Source organism: Cuculus canorus, chromosome 13, assembly GCF_017976375.1.
Source record: "Cuculus canorus isolate bCucCan1 chromosome 13, bCucCan1.pri, whole genome shotgun sequence".
Taxonomy (NCBI): Eukaryota; Metazoa; Chordata; class Aves; order Cuculiformes; family Cuculidae; genus Cuculus; species Cuculus canorus.
Window position 1 is genome coordinate 10,822,682 of NC_071413.1, and position 19,953 is coordinate 10,842,634.

The 19,953-nt window shown below is 45.4% G+C and overlaps 1 protein-coding gene across 1 annotated transcript in view; it reads left to right on the top strand.

The window, feature by feature from the left end:
- The window catches only part of LOC104068383 (HYDIN axonemal central pair apparatus protein), a 125,484-nt gene that overhangs the window by 12,467 nt on the left and 93,064 nt on the right, over positions 1 to 19,953 (top strand). Inside the window, 5 exon segments of the mRNA XM_054079080.1 lie at positions 1,250 to 1,449; positions 6,604 to 6,728; positions 16,781 to 16,982; positions 18,905 to 18,929; positions 19,458 to 19,616. Coding sequence (XP_053935055.1) covers positions 1,250 to 1,449; positions 6,604 to 6,728; positions 16,781 to 16,982; positions 18,905 to 18,929; positions 19,458 to 19,616 — 711 coding nt within the window.

Here is a 19,953-nt window from a genome sequence, read left to right on the forward strand (position 1 = left end):
CAGTATAGAGAAAGGAGAACCACTACCTCTATCTCCTGAAGTTAGGATGAGCTGTAAGGTGGAATAGAGGTGAGACCCAGGAAGAACCACTTTGGCGTAGGGTAGAGCTGGAATGGACTGCTGAGGGCAGGGAATCATTAGTGCTTTTAAGTACTTGTCAAATATCTCTCAAGAGTAGTTCAGGTATAGAGCTGAGCTTGGGAGCTGGGCTTGGGAGATGGATCAGATAGCTTTGTCAGGGTGCGTTTCCTCAGCCTCATCCCGATAATGCTCTGGGAAGGGGTGGGAAATACACGTGTACCCAACACTCACCTGACATTAAAACAGTTACCGTGTCCAGCTTGTTAAGTATTTCACCAGGGACTGATGGTTAATCTTGCATGTTGTGAGGGGGCTGGAGAACAAGTCTTATGAGGAGCGGCTGAGGGAGCTGGGGTTGTTTAGCCTGGAGAAGAGGAGGCTGAGGGGAGACCTTATTACTCTCTACAACTACCTAAAAGGAGGTTGTGGAGAGGAGGGAGCTGGGCTCTTCTCCCAAGTGACAGGGGACAGGACAAGGGGGAATGGCCTCAAGCTGTGCCAGGGGAGGACATCAGGGATGTCAGGCTGGACATCGGGAAATATTTTTCACAGAAAGGGTCATGGGGCACTGTCAAAGGCTGCCCAGGGAGGGGGTTGAGTCACCATCTCTGGAGGTATTTAAAAGATGAGTGGATGAGATGCTCAGGGGTGTGGTTTATTGGTTGATAAGAATGATTGGATTCGATGATCCTGGAGGTCTTTTCCAACCTTGTGATTCTGTGAAGGGTGTACCTGAAGGGGTAGCTGAGCATCCCCTGCCAAGGTTCAGTGATGTTGCTGCATTGCTGGGATTGGAGCTAGTGCTGTGGCACAGCTGGATTCTTAGTGGTGCCTTTTGATCGTATACACAGGGGATCGAAGGTAGGTTCTTGTTACTGTGGTAATCCCCTACATGAAATAACTCTGTTTTGTTGCCTCAGAATCAAAGTATCAGGTAATTTTGTCTGGTTGTGCCAGCTTCCTGCAAAAGGTAGATCAATAGGTTTGTTTCTTCTTGGCAAGTTAACAGCCTTGTGCAAATTATGCTACTGGAATGGAAAGCCATTAAGGTAAGAAGTATTATTGCATTATTGAATGCTGTGGTTAGCGTCATACAAAATAGCAGTTTTTCTTCTGCCGTGGGGATGGTACTAATTGCATGATGCTGAAATGGATTCTTTCCTTGCAGGATTATTTCCACCAGCTCACCTGCATCACAGAAAGGGAAGAGTTTATTGTGCCAATCCGAGCTATCGGTGCTCGAGCTATCCTGGACTTCCCTGATGAGCTGAACTTTTCCGTCTGTCCAGTCAAGTACAGCACCCAGAAAACTCTGTTGGTGCACAACATTGGTAGTCGAGTGGCCCACTACTGCATCAGTACTCAGAGGTAAAGGAGCTCATCTCTTTTGTGTGAAACACTGTAGTGTGGTAATATAGTTGGTAAACAGGAACAAAAAGGAACCAGAGCCTCTGAGCTGCTGTGTTGCAGCCACAGCTGGAAATAGGCAGGACATGCAGGTTTTGTAGTTGGTTACAGTGTTCTAAACACAATGCAACTGTCAACAAAACACTGCAAGTTGCAGCAGAGTTTTATACTGCAATGTTGTCTCCAACACAGCATCCAGCAAGACTTATACTGTTAGATTGAAAGAAAAAAACAATGTAAGAAGGCACCTGGACTGCCTTTGGGCTGTCTAGGGTGCTCCATGGCAGGCAGCAGCTCCAGGAGCTCAGCTCAGGTAGAGCAAATGCAGCGTTCAGAAGCGGGTAAGGTGTGAGCTGGTGAACGAGGTATTTAAGAATTTGTCAGCAGCTATGTCTATATTAGTAAGTGCAACCAGAAATGATCGATCAAAGCATGGTATTGAGGCGCTGAGAATAATACTGTGTGATCTAGGAAAATGGTTTTGCAGTAGGCTTGGTCTGGTCCCTGGGACCAAATATTCTTAAGTAGAATGAGCTTTTAAGTGGACATGAACAGGCAGTGGCTCCAAACCTACGTTACAGCTCCAAACCAGAATGCTGATGAGGGCACAGACAGAAGATGCAGCAAGTATTTGGTGCAGGAGTTGAGGGCCTTGTCTTCTAGAGCTTGATCTCCTCCAGATATCCTGGACAGAGCTAGAATGTGTTGATAGCTAACTTGTAACCTCCTGGTCAATAAGTACCTTCTGAAATGCTTATGTATCACTGTCAGCCAAAGTCTGCATTGCTCCTTTCGGTCTCCAAAGGCAGTCATCAGTTTTCCAGTTTGCTGAACTGGAGGGGGTAATGCTTTGTTAACACCACATCTGCAAGGGAACCGGCTCAGCTGGCTGGTGATTAGCGGAGAGCTGCGTGGTCCCAGAGATCTTTGCGTAGGAGCTGAGGTCAAGACTGCAGCAAAGACCTGCTGTCTGACTTGGGTTGCCTGAGTTGCCTCAATTTCTTCTGCAGGAAAGTAGGGCTTGAAAGAGGACTTGGCTTTTCTCTTGTGAACTGTGAGGGTCAAAGAGAAGCTTCCCTGGAAGCCTGGCGAAGCTAATAAGGCAGGCTTCTAGGATGCTATTTATGCAGAAACAGTGCTTTTCACTGTGGACTATACATGCAGGAACAGTGCTTTTCACTGTGGAGTATACAAGCAGGAACTGCAGTTTTCCTTTGGGTTTTCCAGATCAAGTTGTCACCACCAAAATAAATACGCAGGAAATGTCTTGCATCTTTCTGCAATACACTTACCAACTATTGAGCGATACAGTGTGTGTTGAATCTTACTTGATAGGCATTCTAAGAGTTTCTGAACTTCAGCAATCAAGCATTGCAGTCTTGATTTGCAATAAAGAAGTGAGAAGCATTACAAAAGTTTTATTTTAAACTACAGAAAAAAGTGTTCTGGATAACCATATTGCATGTGTACAGAGATCAAAAGCTGATGTCATTTCCCTTGTCAGCTGAGGGCATCTGTCATCTCCTCCTTTTCATTAGGAACTTTTGAAAATCCATTTGAAATTTCCAACAGATGATTTAAATCTTTTAATATAAGCAGCATTTTATTTTAATTAGGCTGCCCCCTCTTTCATTCAGATTTCTTTTTAAATACTCTGAAGTTTCTGTGTTTCTGTTCTCTCTTTTGGCTTTCAGTGGAATTTCAGAATGAATTCTCCAGTGGGAACTTCCATAAAGGTCGAGTTCCTATAATGCCTGTCTGTATACCATCTGTCTGTACTTATGTGTGCGATTTATAGGAAAGAATAGAAATTTGGGGAACATGTCAAATGGAATTGGACTGATTTAGAAGATAAAATCGTAGAATATTCTTGGTTGAAAGGGACTTCTGGAGGTTATCTGAGGAAACACCCTGCTCAAAGCAAGACCAGTGTCAAAGTTTGAGATTTGCAAGTAACACAAGTCAGACCAGCCTTTATCTTTCCTTCTCAAGTCTATACAAACCCATTTATCTCAGCATCTCCCTGTGTGTCCTGTGCTCTGGCCCCTAAGGTAGCCTTCTGTAGAAATGCTTTCTATCCTATCAGCACTCAGCCTGTACTGCTAGGGATTATTCCATCCCAAATCAAGGATTTAGCATTTTCCATCTCTGATGCTACACAGAATTGTTCAGCATAGGAGTGGCATCTCGGATGCCTTCACATGACAGACTGGGTTTACTGGAGTAGTTGCTCTGCTTGACTTTGGCTGCTATACCATTGCTGAAAGTAATAAATGCTGAGATTAAATTATCTTTGGGCTTTTCCTGCAGTAGATCTTAGTGGACAGATGAGGCAGATCAGTCACCCATAGACATTACTGCCTTCCTTGGGGTTGGAGGTAACTTTTGATGAAATGGATTCTCCCCAAATGAGATAATTTTGTAATGCGAATCAAGGCATCAGTAGACTAAGGAGAGGTTTGGTTGCAGAGGGTACACATGCCACGGGACTTGAGGAAAGATGTTGCAGCCTCCTTGCTCACTGCTTTACTAAGTGTATGGTTGCAGGAGAAAAGGTAGCATGGTGGTTTGAGAGCCTGAGTCACAGAATTGCCAGTTTTGTTCACTTGTCAGTTGTGTTTCTGAATTACGTCAGGAGCATTTGGTTCTTGGCATCCTCAGGGGGCATAACTTTTGCAGAGCTCTGTAAAGAAGGGGAGCCGATGCCTGGTGAAAGTAAGCGAGACATAAATGCCAAAACAGAGCATTGTGAAATGGCTTACAAACTCAGCGTTGGTCCCTTACTGAAGGGCAGTGATATGCAAGATCTCAGCAGGTGCTGGTGGGAAGGTCATTCCTAAATTCGTGTGACTCGATGAGTTTATACAATCTGGGCATTGCAAGGCGCTGTTGGGAGGTCTGGACCTGTGAAAGTTTAGATCTTATACAACAAAGCCAGCGTATAAACGGATATAGTTAAAAAGCATGTCAGAAGAAAACAAGCTATTAAAAAGCCTTCCAAACCATGTGTTTTCTGTCTTTCAGGAGTGGTAGTGATTCATTAAAAGGGTAGATGTAACAGTTTGAGAATTGTCTTAAAGAACAGCTCACAATTAGTGGGTAGAAGGGCAAAGCTTTGCCTGCCAACTTCATCTCTTGGCAGTGGTTTTTACTTGGCTATTACAATGTGTCAGGGATGTCTCCTTAGCATCTTCTCTTATCTGTAGGCTGCAGGGAAAAGCTTGGTGATGTTGACTGAAATTCAGAGGACATAAGTTTAACCGGGGAGATTGCATCTTTGGGCCTTGGAGAACCAGCTCTATGTGCAGGATGAGGAGCTCCTGCTGCAGCAGTAACGGGGTTGTCTTGTGCTTACAGCGTGGGGTGGGATGTAGGAGATGCAGTGTCTGATTTGTGCTTGGTTTCCCAGTCCTGAGAACTGGCTCTTGAGCTTGGCTGGATCCTCTTCCTCTTGTGGTAATTTGACGATATGAAGTAACCTCCTTTTTCAGGTGTGCCCTGCAGTCACCCCCAGGAGTGTTATTTCCATTCCAGCCATCGGAGGGCAGGAGTGTGTCGACATGGGGGAGAAGTAGGAAGGTGGTGGGATGGGTGGTAGTGCTGAAGTGTTGCTGGGGTTCCCCTTAACCTGGTGGCTTTTCTGTTTCTCGCCACGCTTCTGGCATAAGAAAAGGAAAAGAATCCTGTGAGTTTCTCGCACCAGGCACTGATCCCACCCAGAGGTACCAGCAGAGACCAGCAGCAGTCCTGGCAGAACTATCGGTGCAGATGCAGGACCACGGAGTAATCCAGTTCTGAGGCTGATGGTGCTTTATCTTTTCTCCTCTCATAAAAACCTCAAGGTCCAGCACATAAACATTGCAGGCCCAATGTTTCTCCATTAGTCACTAGTTACGGTGGGGAACAGGTCAGGCCCATCATTACAGCGATGTCTCCTTAAGGAGCAGAAACACCAGCAATTCCATCGGGTGTCACTACTTCCAAGAACAAATTTCAGCTGGTGTGTGGCTCCAGTTGTTCTCATTATTTTTGTGTGTTGCATTCTCTAATCATGGTAAAACTATCCAGAACATGTTTTTAAGGTGACGAACCAACCACCAACAGAGCACTAAACCAAATAACTTCTGTTTTCTGAGTGGGACTGTGCAAGAGTCATGAAGCCCATCTGTCATTGCGCAGGAGCATGTTTCATCTGACATATTGCTCAGCGTTAAAGCCCTGAATTTTGTCTGTCAGTCGAGAGCTGTTTAGCTGGTGACAGATTATAATTGCTCATATTGAATCCAAAGTACACGAACACATTTTCATAATTATTTCCAAAACATTGTACAGAATTTGTCTGGTGGGCCAAGCAAACAGTTACTAAGCTTGGATTACAACCCAGAGTCCCAGATTGCATTGCTTGTGAACACATAGAAAACTTCCTATTAAATTGGCCTTGATATGCTCCTGTTGATGGTGCTTGATTTATTTAGGGATTTAATTGTTCAGGCTGTAAATGAGATTCTCATTTTGTCTTGTTTCCATGGCATGGTTATCATCACTCTAATCTGCATTTGCACTCATTCAGATTTTTCTGAGTGTTCTTAGAGCAGCTTTCATTGAAATGCTGATAAACTCACCCTTTCTTGGGTTGAACCAGCACGTTTTCAAGGAAAAAAATTAATGCTTCAAATTAAGCCATAATTATTTTCTGGTCTTCAAGGGAGACTTTTATTCTGTCTGATATTTGCCTCTCTTGAGGTGGGGTTTATAGGTGGCATGAAAAGATGGATTCCTGAGGAAGTCAGCGTCAAGTTGTGCATGCAAATAGCTCTTACCACCTCTGTGCTCTTCAGAGACCATTGATCATGTTGGTAGCAGACACTTGAGCCTCACTGGAGAGTGCTGCCTGGAGAATATGGGGGAGAGAATGTTATTCTGTAGCATTCTGAGTGCTGGATCCCTTCAGAACAGAGAATGAGTGCTGTTTCTGATCCTATATGTTGTCTTTTTCTTCCACTGTCTGTGTTTTGGTTGCTCCTCGCTTGCACAAGTGAGTTGAAGTGAACTAGACTGCAAAATGACTATAGTCGACAAATTTCCTACAACAGTCCTGATATCTCTGTGTTGCAGCCCTTTTTCTGCTGATCTCTCCGTCGGGACCCTTGGGATTGGTGATGCCGTGCAAGTAACAGTGGAGTTTCACCCGCTGAAGTCTGGGAATTATTGCAGTTCCCTGGTAGTTCACTATGACACAGGTAAGTGCAGGGCACTGCATGATGCACGCTCTGTGTCCTTCAAGAGTCCTTTCTAAGCAGAGTAATGTTAAGCTTGCTTTGCAAACTACTGTTAACGCATTTTCTTTCAAAACCTTTGCATGTTTTGGTGCCTAGAAATGAGCAGATGAGAGGCAAAGGCTGAGTTCTTCTGTGTCCTGTCTTGCTGTGTGCTGGCCCATCCCTGGAGGAACTTAATGTAAGCAGCGTGTTGTCCACCCAGCACCCCCCTGTGATGATCAACTACCATCATTCCTTGTTGTCCCAGCCAGTTTACTGCCCGCTCCAGAGGCAGTCCCTCTCCGTCCCAGCTTTACCTCAAATAAAAGTGAAAAACAGTTGGTGATGAGAGGATTGGTAAAGCAGATCCTCTCAAACAGGAATGAGGTTTTGGAGTCCTGTTTTGCTGGGAGTTGCTGAGTGCGAGGAGGAATTCTGTTTCTCCATCAAGTGTACATATGCACATTATCTTGTGGTCCCAAATGAAACACTTTCTCTGTTGGAGCAGTGCGTTTGGTGTGTGTTTTCTCTTGCCTGGAAGAGTTTTATTTTGTCCCTTCTCCTGGACACTGGTCCTGGGAAGCATGATGTCCTAACTGTGATGCTTGAGCCCAGCAATGACTGTTTTGGTTGTTTCGAGTTTGTAGAAATCATAAATTGGCTGCTATATATTCCAAATACTCTTTGCACCCTTATGAATTATCACAGCTTTGTTTAATAGTTGTCAGTTGATGACATATTCACAGAGAACAGTTTATGCCCAGCATGAAAAGCTTGTGGGTTTGGATAACGCTTTCTTGGAAGAACTACTGAAATTTCAGATGGAGAAGCACTAAAAGCTCCTCGCTTGTGTGCATGTAGAGAATCTATAGGGTAAAATTTGGAGTGCTAGGTCTTTCTCTGGCCTAAATTAAGAGTAACGCTAGAGGTTGGGCTGTAGGATTTATGCTTTGTGAATGAGAAGACAGAGTGAATAATCAGGGCCAGGATCGTCACGGCTTGCTTTGAAAACCTGAGTCGTCTTATTACTGGACCAGAAACACTTTGTTCCTCTATGGTTAATCTTTGCCAGAGTGATTTGCATAGTTAGGCCAGAGGGATCGAATTATCTGCTGGTTCTGAGATGGGCGACCTCCTAGGAACATGTGCAGCTACCTGGGAGATAAACCCAGGATTCATTCCTGCCTGTCAGTACAATGCTGCAGTTACTTTAAAATAAACTGTGGATTAAGAGGGAAAGCAGGGGAATAATTGAGGGATTATCTCTCTAGGTTTGAAGCATACAAATAAGTAAAAGGCTGCTGAGATTAATGGCTGAAGTGAAACCGAAACATTTAATCAATCAGTCTTAAAAGCTGCTTAATGCAGGTGTAGAGCAGGGCTCCGGGCATTATTACCCAACCTCCACGTGGCAAGTCCTGTCTACTTTGTTCTGCACTGAGTCAGACTCCCTGTGACTTGCATACAAAGCAGCTGTGTTGATTTCGTAGCCACCAACAGGCTGTTTATTATGAAACGGAAGTGCTAAGATCATAAGAGCAGTTTAGGAGGTTGGGAGGCATCTTCCTTGCTTTACTGTGTACCTGCACTGACTCACTCGGCTCACAAGTGGCGGTACTTCCCAATACGTCAGGCTGTTGTTACTGCATCTTACGCAGCATCAGGTGCATGTTGCATTGGTTTAATTTTTACTGAAGTTGAGTCAAATCTGTCCCTAGCATCGCTTAAGCCAGTGTTAAGCTCTTCAATGTGAATGTCAATTTTCCCTTTGCCTATGAATTGGTTGATTTAAACTGTGCATCCTTCAGACTCTCCTGGCTAAGAATGTAGGTACTGTCCCCTGGGTATACATTATATACATATGCGTGGTCCTGTTAATACAAACTTCACAGATTAGTTAGAAGAAAACAGCTCTGCTGCTAAAATCATAGTGATTTACGACAGTTTCAGTGCTTTACATATTGCAGCTCCTCCATTTTGCCCCATGCATATGCATCTAGGCATGAAAAATCCTAGCCCATCCTGAAATGTAGGTGACTTGGGATGTTCTGGACTACTCGTCACCTCTGTTCTTCACCTTAAAATCAGATGATGGTGTCAGAAGGGGTTCCTGAAGCCTGCACGCCACCCACACATGGTGGTTTGGAAAGGGTTCTGCGTTCAGGGCCATTTGAAGGTCTGGTTGGTGGCTTGACCCTTCCCAGGTGACTTCTAGTGCACCCCATGTGGACGCAGGGGAAAAAAAAAAGCCCTATGGGGTTAAGTCTAGTTTTAACCAAGACAATATTCATAAAGCCTAGATATTCTTACAGCTCTTAACTGAGATGCCCAAGCTGGTTGTACTGAGTGCTGCTGTTTGCACGTCAAACTCATTTTGCTGCAGTCACAACGTTCGCTGCAACCTGACAGTAAAGCACAAGCTTGGCACGGGAGGGTGAGCTTTGTTCAAGGATGCCAGGTTAAGGAGACATGTGACAGCTTCCCTGAGCTGTGGTAGAGGCACAAAACAAACTCGCCAGTCCCACAGCACCCAGAAACAATAACATCTGTGGCAGATGCTCCATGCAAGTGAAGGAGGTTGACATAGACTGGATGTGCTGGGAATTGTGGAAGGAGGATCGGTCCTCTGCTCAGAGGTCCCTAAATCCTGCCTCTTGCTGGACTCGTGCTTCCAAGAAGCATCTATTATGGTACGATGGGTGGTCTTCAAGGTGCAAGCTTGTATGAGTGTCTGCGGTGCCTGTGGGACCCTGTGTCAAGGTGCTATAAGGTGCTTCTAGCCAGGGGATCTGTTGTGCAGCACTGAAAGTCCTCTGTGCCATTTTATTCCCATTGGTCACTGCATCCCTTGGGATCCCTTTGTCAGCACGGGAAATTTCAGTAATTAGCAAAGCCTCACTGAGCTTGTGCGTGGCTGACAGACCCTATATATTGAGATGCTTTTATTGCTGTCAGTAATAAGAGTAATTATGCAGATCATTTTCCCTCTCTGGTTCTGTGAGACTGTAAAGCAGAATCAAAAGCCTGGGGGCAGGATATTACCCTCTTTGAGGGGAGAGATCAGAGACAGTACTTATAAGTGACTTTTAGGAAATGTCCTATCCAAACAGAGCAACCCCTCAAGCAGGAACATCTACTCTCTTGCTGACCTCTTTCCCCTTGGTATAGAGCTATAGAAGGTAGTGCCCCTGAAGAGGTAGGTAACGTGTGTCTCAGGAATAGTTGTCAGAGCCTCCAGCCTCATGCTAGAAGCCTGCTGAGAAACTGTCTGGGTGTTTGTCAGATTAATGCCCTGTTTTCCCTAGGCTTCCTGCATAGCTTTTGGGAGGACTTGACAGTTCCTGAGCAGGAACTCTCCTAAAACAAATATTGGCTTGTTTGGCGAGGATCACAGAGCCAGTTTCAGAGCATCCTCTGCGGCTCTGCACACCCAGGGCAAGGAAGGGAGAACTCAGCCTCTGCTCCTTGATGAATAACTTCAAGGGCAGGTAGAAAATGCGGTCAGCGTTTGTCTCTGGCTCTGTGGTTATCAATCAGATTGGTTGAAATTTCCTGCATTGGGTTAGTTACTGTCCTCATAGGAAGTGGATGATGTAATGAATCCTCTCTCAAGCATGGAGGAGCAAAGCTTGCTCTCTGCCAAATTCAGGTTATACCTGTATGTGAGAAGAGAGCAGCTAGATGTTTCTCTAGTGCAGCACACTCCAGAGTTGGAGATGATGTGGAGCTGAGCTCGCCCTGCCCTGGCTCAGGCCGCCTTGTTCCCCTGCCTTTGAGCTGTGCTGTCTGGCAGTGAAAGTATGGGGTTGTCCAGCATTGTTTCCTCGCCATCGCTGCGTGCTTTAGATGTAAAGCAAACCCATCAGCCTCATTACGTAGCATCAGGCTGCAGCGTGGAGAAGGCAGCCCTGGCCTGAGGTGTCTCCTTGTTGGCAGAGCCTCTCCAGTCTCTTCTGTGGTCTCCTCCCCAATCCAGGTAAGTAGGCTGGCTATGCTAACAGGAATAACTGCAGGTGATTTTGGTGCTGAGCACCCGAGAGCTGGCTTGATGTGCAGTTGGGGTTGATCAGTATCTGCCTGTATGGACTATTTCTGTGGCTGCTGGCCCGATCACTGGCCCTGTCACTGTCTGGAGTGACCAGGAATAGAAGGTCTGGTCTGTGACTTTCTGCTTCCTTTGAACCAGCACAAGTGCTTGTAGGGGAGATGCGACTTCCTTGGGGCAAAGTAAGAAGAAAAAAATGAAAAGAAAAAATTCTAGGGCAGATCATAAAGCAGTGAATGGGAATCACTGTACACAGTGTGCAGCAATGCTCGGGTCTTTACAGGGGGTATTGGAGATGAATCTAGGTCTTCTACTCTACATGGAGTGCCCTGACCCACTGCCTTCAGATGCTTCTGCCCTTGATCTAACCAGCACCTCTGAACATCTCAGCTACCCCAAGGATAAAGCATCTGAACAAAAGCACTGCCTTGCCATGATAACTCGCCTGTGGTGTGTGTAGGCTTTGGAGAACACAACCACCTTTGCATGTCTGTTCCCTTTCCTTTAAGAACACCCTTTCTACCAAGGATCTTGTCATCAGTGTTTGCAATCAATGGCTTCCAGGTACTTGTTTGAAAATGAAATGAAAATCCTATTGATTTAGTCTCTAGATCAAGCTTTTTTCTTTTTTTTTCTTCTTTGTAAATCCCTTGATGGATGTGGCTACGCAGCAGGGTTTAACTCAGGTCTAGTCCTTGTTGTGTCACATTTTCTGTTCCTGAGATCACTTAAGCTGTTGAGTGCTATCGGTTTGTACTGACTTCAGCCAGAGTGGAGGCAGAATGAGGGAGGCTCAACACTTGTTGGGGCAAACTCTCTGCTTCATTAACATAAATATCTATTAATCTTAGTCATGCCCATGTTGTGCAGAATACCAGAGTGGGAACACCAAAACCATTTTCTGGTTTTAGTCTTAGCCTTGTGAGTGTTTACAGGGGCTCTGATGTTGCTGTGAGTAGCTTTACTGCTGTTGAGCACAATTCGTGGCAACAGACCCTGAGCTTCTGATGGCCACTGCTGTGTGCCATCGCTGTTCATGTCTGTGATTGTTCATCTTCACACAGTTCTACATCCCTTCAACACCAGGCAGACCTATGGCAGCTTCTTAAAAGTGCTAAGAGGTGGGGAAATCGCCTAAGTAGCAGCCTCTTTTGACTTAGAAGCTTCCCTGTAGTGCACAAACTGATGTGATCTTTTTAGTTTGTTCAGTGCTGACAGATGCTTAGGTAAAAACTTACCTTATTCTGAGTTTATAAAGATCTTGTTTCCTATGTTAACCTAAGTTGTAAGGCAGACTGTGATGCTGTAGCTGTTACAAGAAGCTTCTCTAGTTTTTCCTTGGACTGTCAGGCATGTAAAAACTTAGCAAAACAATAATTCTTTTTGCTTGTTGCAGGTGGTGAGTGCAGGTTGTGATTTTCTTCCTTCACTTGTGAAAATTCCCAGCAGCATGGCTGGTTTCTGACTTTCATGTTCTTGTATGTCTGCTTCAGAATAAGTAGAGACAGGCATGTATTGTAGACACATAAGGTGTAAATAGAAGTTTGTACAATTGTAGTGTTGCAACAGATGGAGGACTATTAACTGGGACTTTATACAACTGATTGGTTATAGGCTTTTATAGTGCAAATCAGTTAGATTGGGTGAGTCTAATTGCTCTCCAAAGCATTCATTTATGTCAAAACAACTAATGAGTAACAACCGTTTCCTGTCTTGGTTTCCCTTTTTTAGAGCTGCCTGTGATAATGAGGGTTCTTTTTGATTCTGCTTTGGATAAGGTTGTTCTGCTTCTTACAGACAGAGTATGGCCTATGCCCCCTTGCCAGGGCCTTGTGTTGCAAGACCGATGGCCCAGCACTTCAAGGGTAGATGAAGGGCAACTAAGTTTGTGCTTCATTTGCTTGAGGTTTGGGGTTTTTTTTTTGCACAGCTTTACAATTCCACAACTACATAACACCCCTCCTGCAAAAGCCCCTGCTGAAGCAACCCATGGGGTTGACTGCATGAGCACAGACTGGAGTGTCTGTACCAGGAGGGTCATTTGGAAGTTAAAAATCTCCTTTTGGCTCCTTTGATCATCCCCAGGTATGCTTTGATCATCCCCAGGGACAGGCTTCCATGTGACTGTGCATATCCCATTTTTAGCAGACGAGATTTCTAGAAGGAAGTGGGTTTTATCTCTTATTGCTGATCATAGTCAACTACAGTTTGTCTGTCACCACTGGAACTCACTAGTATGTTCTTAAGTGTCATTAACTCGGGATGCATTCCAGGGCAGAACTGACCATTCATTAGCTGTCTTTCCTTGTGGATCAATCAGCATCTGCTGAGAATCAGAAGAGCAGCTTGAAGGGTGATTGATTTATGAAGTGCTGTATTGGGCATGACTTTGCCAGGCCATCAGAATGGAAGTTCCTGCACTGTTTTCCCCAGGGGCCAAAAGAATTGTTTCAGCCTGTCCGGTAGCCCACTGTATCATTGCTGTAGTAGCAATAATGATTAAAAATAGCCTGCGGCATCCTGGATACGCGGCAGTGCCGCCTGTCATCATCTGACTGTTTTGTTATCCTTCTCAATATGTTGTGAGGCTCCTTCACACTGACTCCCAGATACTCCTGTGCCAGAGTATTTCATCCTGTAACAAGGAAACTTGTTCTTTCTACGCAGAGTGCAGAGAAGATAATGGGGAACACACAGGGAGTCTGATGGAAAATGAGCTGTCTTTTGATGTGCGAGAGAGCTCTCTGAAGAGCCCGCAACCTGTCCCGTTGACCACCAGTGTCTGGTCGGTGCCTTCCAACTCCCTCTTCCTCCCCATCTGTTGTCTTATAGGTCCTTGCAATGCCTTTGGGGTGTGGAGACTCTCCTCCTGCCCTGAGCTTCGTGGGCTCTTTGCTTAGGACTGGGCTGTGCTGGGGGTTCTGGGCCATTAACAGCGATAATTGCAGCAGTAGTACTGATTAGGATGCTCTGGGTTTTGTTGTGGCCTGGGAATGATTCCTCGGAACGCCCCCTGCTAGCAGCAGCAGTTATTTAGTGGTGCGGTTTATAAACCAGCTGCTCCTGGGGCTGGAGTAAATAACCTGATGATGTAACAGGCTGTGAAGGTAACTCATGAACACCGTCTTGGAGAAACACTTAAAAATGGTTCCTGTGGCTCTGTGTTTTTCTCTGGCATTGGCAATACAAGCGTGGCCATTGACAGATGGCCTTTTTCAGGCTGATGGAGACCAGCGCACCGTGTAGATGATGCCATTAACTTCCCTGAGAGCCAAACAGCTCAGAGTGATGCTTCTGGTTCTGATCTAATTGTAGCTCTGTGGGCAGTGCAGGAAAAAGCATATGGCGGGGAGGGCTGGGTGCAGCTGTAGGTGACTACTGTAGCTTTCCAGGGATCACTTAGCTTGGTGGAGTGGCTTATTCTTTGGCTGTGAAGGGATAATAGCAGTCCTCTGCCCGCTGTGTGAAAAACACAAATATGCCAGCAGTGATGAGGCAGTTGGGTATGATAGTCGCAGGAGCCAACGAATTACTTATTGCAGATCAATGTGGAGGTACGTTAACACCCTTCTGACTGAAGAGCTCTGCTCTTGCTGCTTGGTGGTATTCTCAGTGAGAAAGCAGCAGGACCTCTCTTCAGCTGCGCTCACATAAGAGAGGAGAACAAGGCACAGTCCTCTGTCAGACTGGGCAGTGGAATTAAACATGCTTTCCATGCTGCTGAAGTAGTCCAAATTTGACTGTTATGTTCTCCTAAAAGGATTTAAAATCCAAATTCAGCAAAGAGGGAGCAGTAGGGATAAAGAAGGAATACCTTTCAGTGCAGACAAAATGGAGCAGGGTGCTGTTTTCTTTCTATTGAGTCTAATCCATCTGGCCACCAGCTTCCTACTATTCGGAGCAATAATCAATGAAGGAAGATGTGAGCTGTCGAATACTAGGAAAGTGTTCTTCATAACACCTAAAATTTGTTTTGATATCTTGTTCAAGGGTTTGTTTATCCATTTATGTAGTTGTACTTTCAGGTGAAGCAGAATTTGTCTTTTTTCTTAAGAACAATTTGCACTGCTCTGAAAACTATTCCGTCTTGCGCCGGGATGATCATGTAGCATTAGAAAAATTCAGAAAGGTGTTATAGCTCTTCGATAAATTCCCTTTGCAATTTTTTCCCCTGCAGAATAGCCCTCAGGAAGGATGACTCAATATTGATTTCCTTGCTTCAAGACGAGAAGAAGTTGTGGTGTGCTAAGAAACCTGCATCTGTAGTCATGCAGGTGGATGCTGGAATAAAACAATGGTGTTTCTGCTATGTCCAAGAGCATCATTCAGGAGTATGCAACCCAGAGCATCTGCCATACTGCTGTATGAAGAGTCTAGCTTTTAATTCCAAGTTCCACCGTTGCTTCATTTGGGTTGCAGAGAGCGCAGTGTCTTGCCATCTGTAGGAAATGTATCAGAAGCGTGTAAGGATGGGAGAGTTGACAGCCTCTAATAAGATCACCTTATCTAAATAATGACAGGGCAGAGAGGTTCAAATTCAGGAAATGGGCTTCCGTGGCAGCAAAGCATCCCAAACACCGCTCCATGGACATTACCCTGTCAAGTGAAATACCTGGTGCTACATCACTGTTAGAGTACAGAGATGGTTTTTTTAAACTTACACATTAAACTACCCAGAGTCTTAAATGAAATGTCACGTCTAATTTGGCACCCAAGACATGAAGGCTGCCGCTGCCCTTGGCCAGCCCTGACAGCTCTGCTCTCTGTGTCAGTTCATCTGCCTGGCAGACGGATTTGCGGCTTCCTCCTGACTCGCCGGCATCTGTGCACACTCTACTGTACCAAACGACTTGTGGGTTTTTCTATTCCACATGATGTCAGAAACATCTCTATGTAGTTGAAGGTGCTCTGGCAAACTCTCCAGCCTTTGAAAGAGCCTTCAAAGCTTGTGGCCAGGAGCGTAAGTGTAGCTGTGTCCCCAGCTCCTCTCCAGGAGAGCAGCCACAGGGATGCTCAGCAGACCATGTGGAAACAGGCAGTGCATATGCTTTTTCTCCCCCATGGAGTCTAGAATTAGCAGTTTTCTGTGCTGGAAGCTTCATTCTCATGCTTGTTTAATAGCTTCTGATGGTTTTATCTTCCAAGCATTTGTCCCATTGCTCTCTGGATTTATAGCTGTTAGTTTCTACAGCCTCCTATGGCAATATGTTCCAAAGGAAGGACTATTCCCTGGAAAAGTACTACTGCTTTTGCGTAGTTTCTGACTACTAATGTTATTTCAAGCCCTTGGGTTCCTGTTTTATGACAAACTGTGACAAATTTTTCCTTGTTGACATTTCCCAGACCCTTTCTGCTTTTACAAACCTCTCCAATTTATCTTCCATATGACTTCTAGGCTGAGGAATCCTAGTCAGTCTTCCTGCAGAATCTTCTCTGTACTCTTATTTGTAATTTCTACTCTTCTCTATTTAATTTCAAAGATTTCAGCTTGTTTTCTGAGATCAGAACTATACCCAAGGTTTCAGGACGCAGGTGGCCGTGGGTTTAGACAGTGAGGTGATAATAGCTTCCATGGTGTGTGTTTTATAGTAGTTCCTAACCAACAACAAGGTGTCAGGGGAGATAAAACATTAAACCTGCAGGAAACCCTGGGCAAGGTCTCACCCATGGCTGAGGTGAGACTCCAGTCACCTGAATGACTTTGATCCAGAGTGACCTGAGTGGGATGGCAACTCAAAGGCCACCTGGGAACATCTGAAAAATCTGTCAGGAGTGTCACCGTGGGGATAAACCTCTAGAAACACACTCAGAAATAAGGTGCTCAAGGTGCTATATGCACACAGCTATCTGGCTGTGATAGATGTACTGGTCTGTGGAACTGGTAATATTCTGAAGAGCTGTAATGCTTTGTTCTGCTACTGGCAGTTTGCTTTCTTCTATTTCTGTCAGCAAGTAAGGTGAGTGAAGGCACTTTTGTGCTTTGTTGCAGGTGAAGATATCCACACAAACCTTTACGGAGAAGCTGTAGATGCCAGCATCGAGCTAGAGAAGAGCTCCTTGACAGTTGAGAAGACTTACCTTACTCTGGCAAACTGCAGCTCTGTGGTCATCCACAATTGGAGTGAAATCACAGCTCACTTCCAGTGGAAGGCTTTTCTTACTCAGGAAGAGGAGGATCAGCAGAAGCTGAGGTTTGTTTGAAAGATATATTTCAGTATGATATACTGCTCAGGGGTAAAACTAACGTATGGGCCTCAGAGGGGTGTTGATGCTTTTGAATGACTTAGGATGAGTAAACCATCTGCAGTGCCAGGGGATGTGTCACTGAGCTTCGGGGTAATGGAGCTCAGCATTTCCATTCCAGTTCACGTACTCCAGCTGAGGATGATGTTTTGGAGAGGGAAGCTTGATTGCAGTGACTGGATAGCAAATTTGTGCATAGTGGGAGCACAGACCGCTGAGGTGCAGAGATCACTGGGCTACAGAGGGAGCTGAGGGAAGTGTCACTATTCGTTATCTGGGACTTACTGCAGGTGACCAACCTATGTGAGCGTCGCTGCAGTTGCTTCCACTTCAGCTTTGATAAGGTGTCAGGCCTTTTTCCCAGATGTATGCAGGGTGGAGTGCTTTGGCCCAGAAAGTTGAGGTCATCCTGCTGCAGGGCATTGAATTGCCTTGTACTGTCCTGGTTTCCAGCAGAACAAGGTATTTTTGCCCTCCCTTTGAGGCTGGGTAGAGTTTGGAGGTGGAAGGTTCTGCAGAGGAGGTAGCATAGCACAGGATTTGGAAACGCATTTGGGCATCAGCAGCCTGTGTCTTCGTGGTGTGAGATGGGGTGGGTTCTTCAAAGGGTCTCTTTGGTGAAGCTTTGTGACTCCCATTTTGGGCATTAGAGAAACACTGTGGGTGAACTGGAAATGAAATATAAAAGCTTGGGTGATTCAGGGAATCCTTGTGTGACTTCTCAGACTTGGGCGGATGTAGGTATATAGGAGTTAGTCTGAACTCATGAGTGATTAGGAAACTGCCCTAAACTGGTGCACTTTTGAAGGGCTTCTGAGCAAATAAAGTTCAACGTAATTAGGTCGGAAATGCCTTGAAGGCCAAAACTAGTTTTCCACTGTTCTCTGTTTTTAATTACGCAGTGCGTGACTTCTGTGCAAGCTCAATGTGTTAAAAGAAAATCTCATGACCTTCTCTTGGTATTTCCCTGGACCATTCCTTTCCCGTCTATTCCCACCTGCCTGTCTCAGGCTGGACCCTGAGTGATTCTCTTTGTCCTCAGAAGAAACTAGGTGCCCCACAGTAGGTTTTGGCCTGATTTTTTTCTCATTACATTTGACCATATCGTGCCTGTTTGTGTCCTAGACACTGACCAGGATGTTTTGTTCTTCCTTACTTAAAATATTAGAGATGGTCATAGCTTCCATAGCAGGCTACTGTCCTATTCTTGGAGAAGCTTTTGAGGTCTTGGAGCAAGGAGGACTTCTTTGTGGACAGAGGCAGTGCAGGACCCTGCACTGGGATGTGAACCCAAATGACCTGGATCCTTAGAAATTCTATCCAGGGATTTGCTCTGTCTTTCTCCGCTCATTGCAGTGGCCAGAAGCCCTCCTGATGCACAGCATTGTAGGTCAGCCATGAAGAAACATTTCCCATTGCGCTCTGTGGGGAGCTTGCCAAAGCATGTATTTTTGGTGATAGCATTTGCCTGCGGCTCTGTTGTGTGCAGGTCATAATGTCCATAACTGTATTTCCTTTCTAGCTGTATTTGAATTTAGCTGGGTGATGATTGCTATTCTGTTAATACTGCAGTGCCTCGATTTGCTGCATATGGAGCCTTCCGCTGATTCCTCAGGGTTGTCACCTACTGATTCTTCATAGCCACAGACTGAAGCGTGAAAGGAGGACAGCAATATGCCAGCTAGGAGGCAACTGCTCTGTAGCAGTTCTCCCTTCTCATCTCTTGGTTTTGATCTTTAAACGCTAGAATGATTTCTGCTACAACTACAAGCAGGGGAGAGGTTAAGTGTGTTAAAGCACTGCAGAGAAGGTGAAAGAGGTAAAAGCAAAGGTAGTTCAAGGCTAGATTTAAAGGTTTGGATTCAGAAAGTGCCTGCCCTGACTTCTTGGGTGATGCTGGGCGAAGCCCTTTCCTTTCTCAGGGCCTCTTTTTTCATATGTGTAAACCCATTAACTTCACCTTCACCGAGGTGATATAATGCCTGAATTCATTTGTTTGCTTTTCAGCTGCTCTGGGATCCTCTGGTGGAAGCCAGTGTAGGGAACAGAGAGCCTCCTTCAAGCAGCTCTGTGGAAGGAAAAGCCAATTGAGGTTGTTGGTGGATTCTCCATCAGTTGTGGCAGTGGCTTTAAGCCAGGTTGTGCTCTTAAAGGGCTGCCAACCGTCAAAAGTCCTCTTCTTAGCTTTTAAGTGTAGAATAAAATTACCTGCCATGCCAGTGGACAGCAAATGGTAGTCAGATCCGTTTGGACTCCATGGCTCAGGGTCAGTCCCTTGCTGAGCTGCTGCTGTTCCTCCTCCTTGAGTGTGTTGCTGCCCCTGCGCTTACATGACAGTGTCTGCAAATACGTTGCTTATTAAATTATCTGCTTGGTTTGTCTCCCCCCGTGGCTGCGGGCTGTGTCACAGGCTGCAGAGGCAGGAAGAAGATGAGAGAAATTATTTTCTCAGGGAGTGCATGGTGGACCCCACTCTCCAAGAACACTTTTCTCTTCACTCCTGCACCTACCAGAACCAGAGGACAACAGTGCAAGGAGACTCCATGCTTTTCTCCGATGATATTTTCACCATAGACCCGGTGGTAAGTGGTAGCTGAGAACCACAACCTCCTTTCCTTCTCTTCTTCCTCTCCCCCCTGAATGAGGTCACTTGGGCAGATCCACACGTCAGCTGGTTTGATGTGCTGAGATAAAAAGACATCAGGTTTATCTAGTGAGGCTGGAAGAGCTTGTTGCAAAAAGCATTACTGAACTGTGGGCTTCTGACAGGCGGTGAGAGCCTTCCTGAAGCTGAGCTCTGCTGCAAAGGCTATAAATTAAGGGCACTTAAGTGTCCTTATAGTCTTCAGAGGTATTGATTATTATATGTAAGGGCACACCTTATGGGCAGTGTATGGGGATTAAAAAAGGGTATTACAG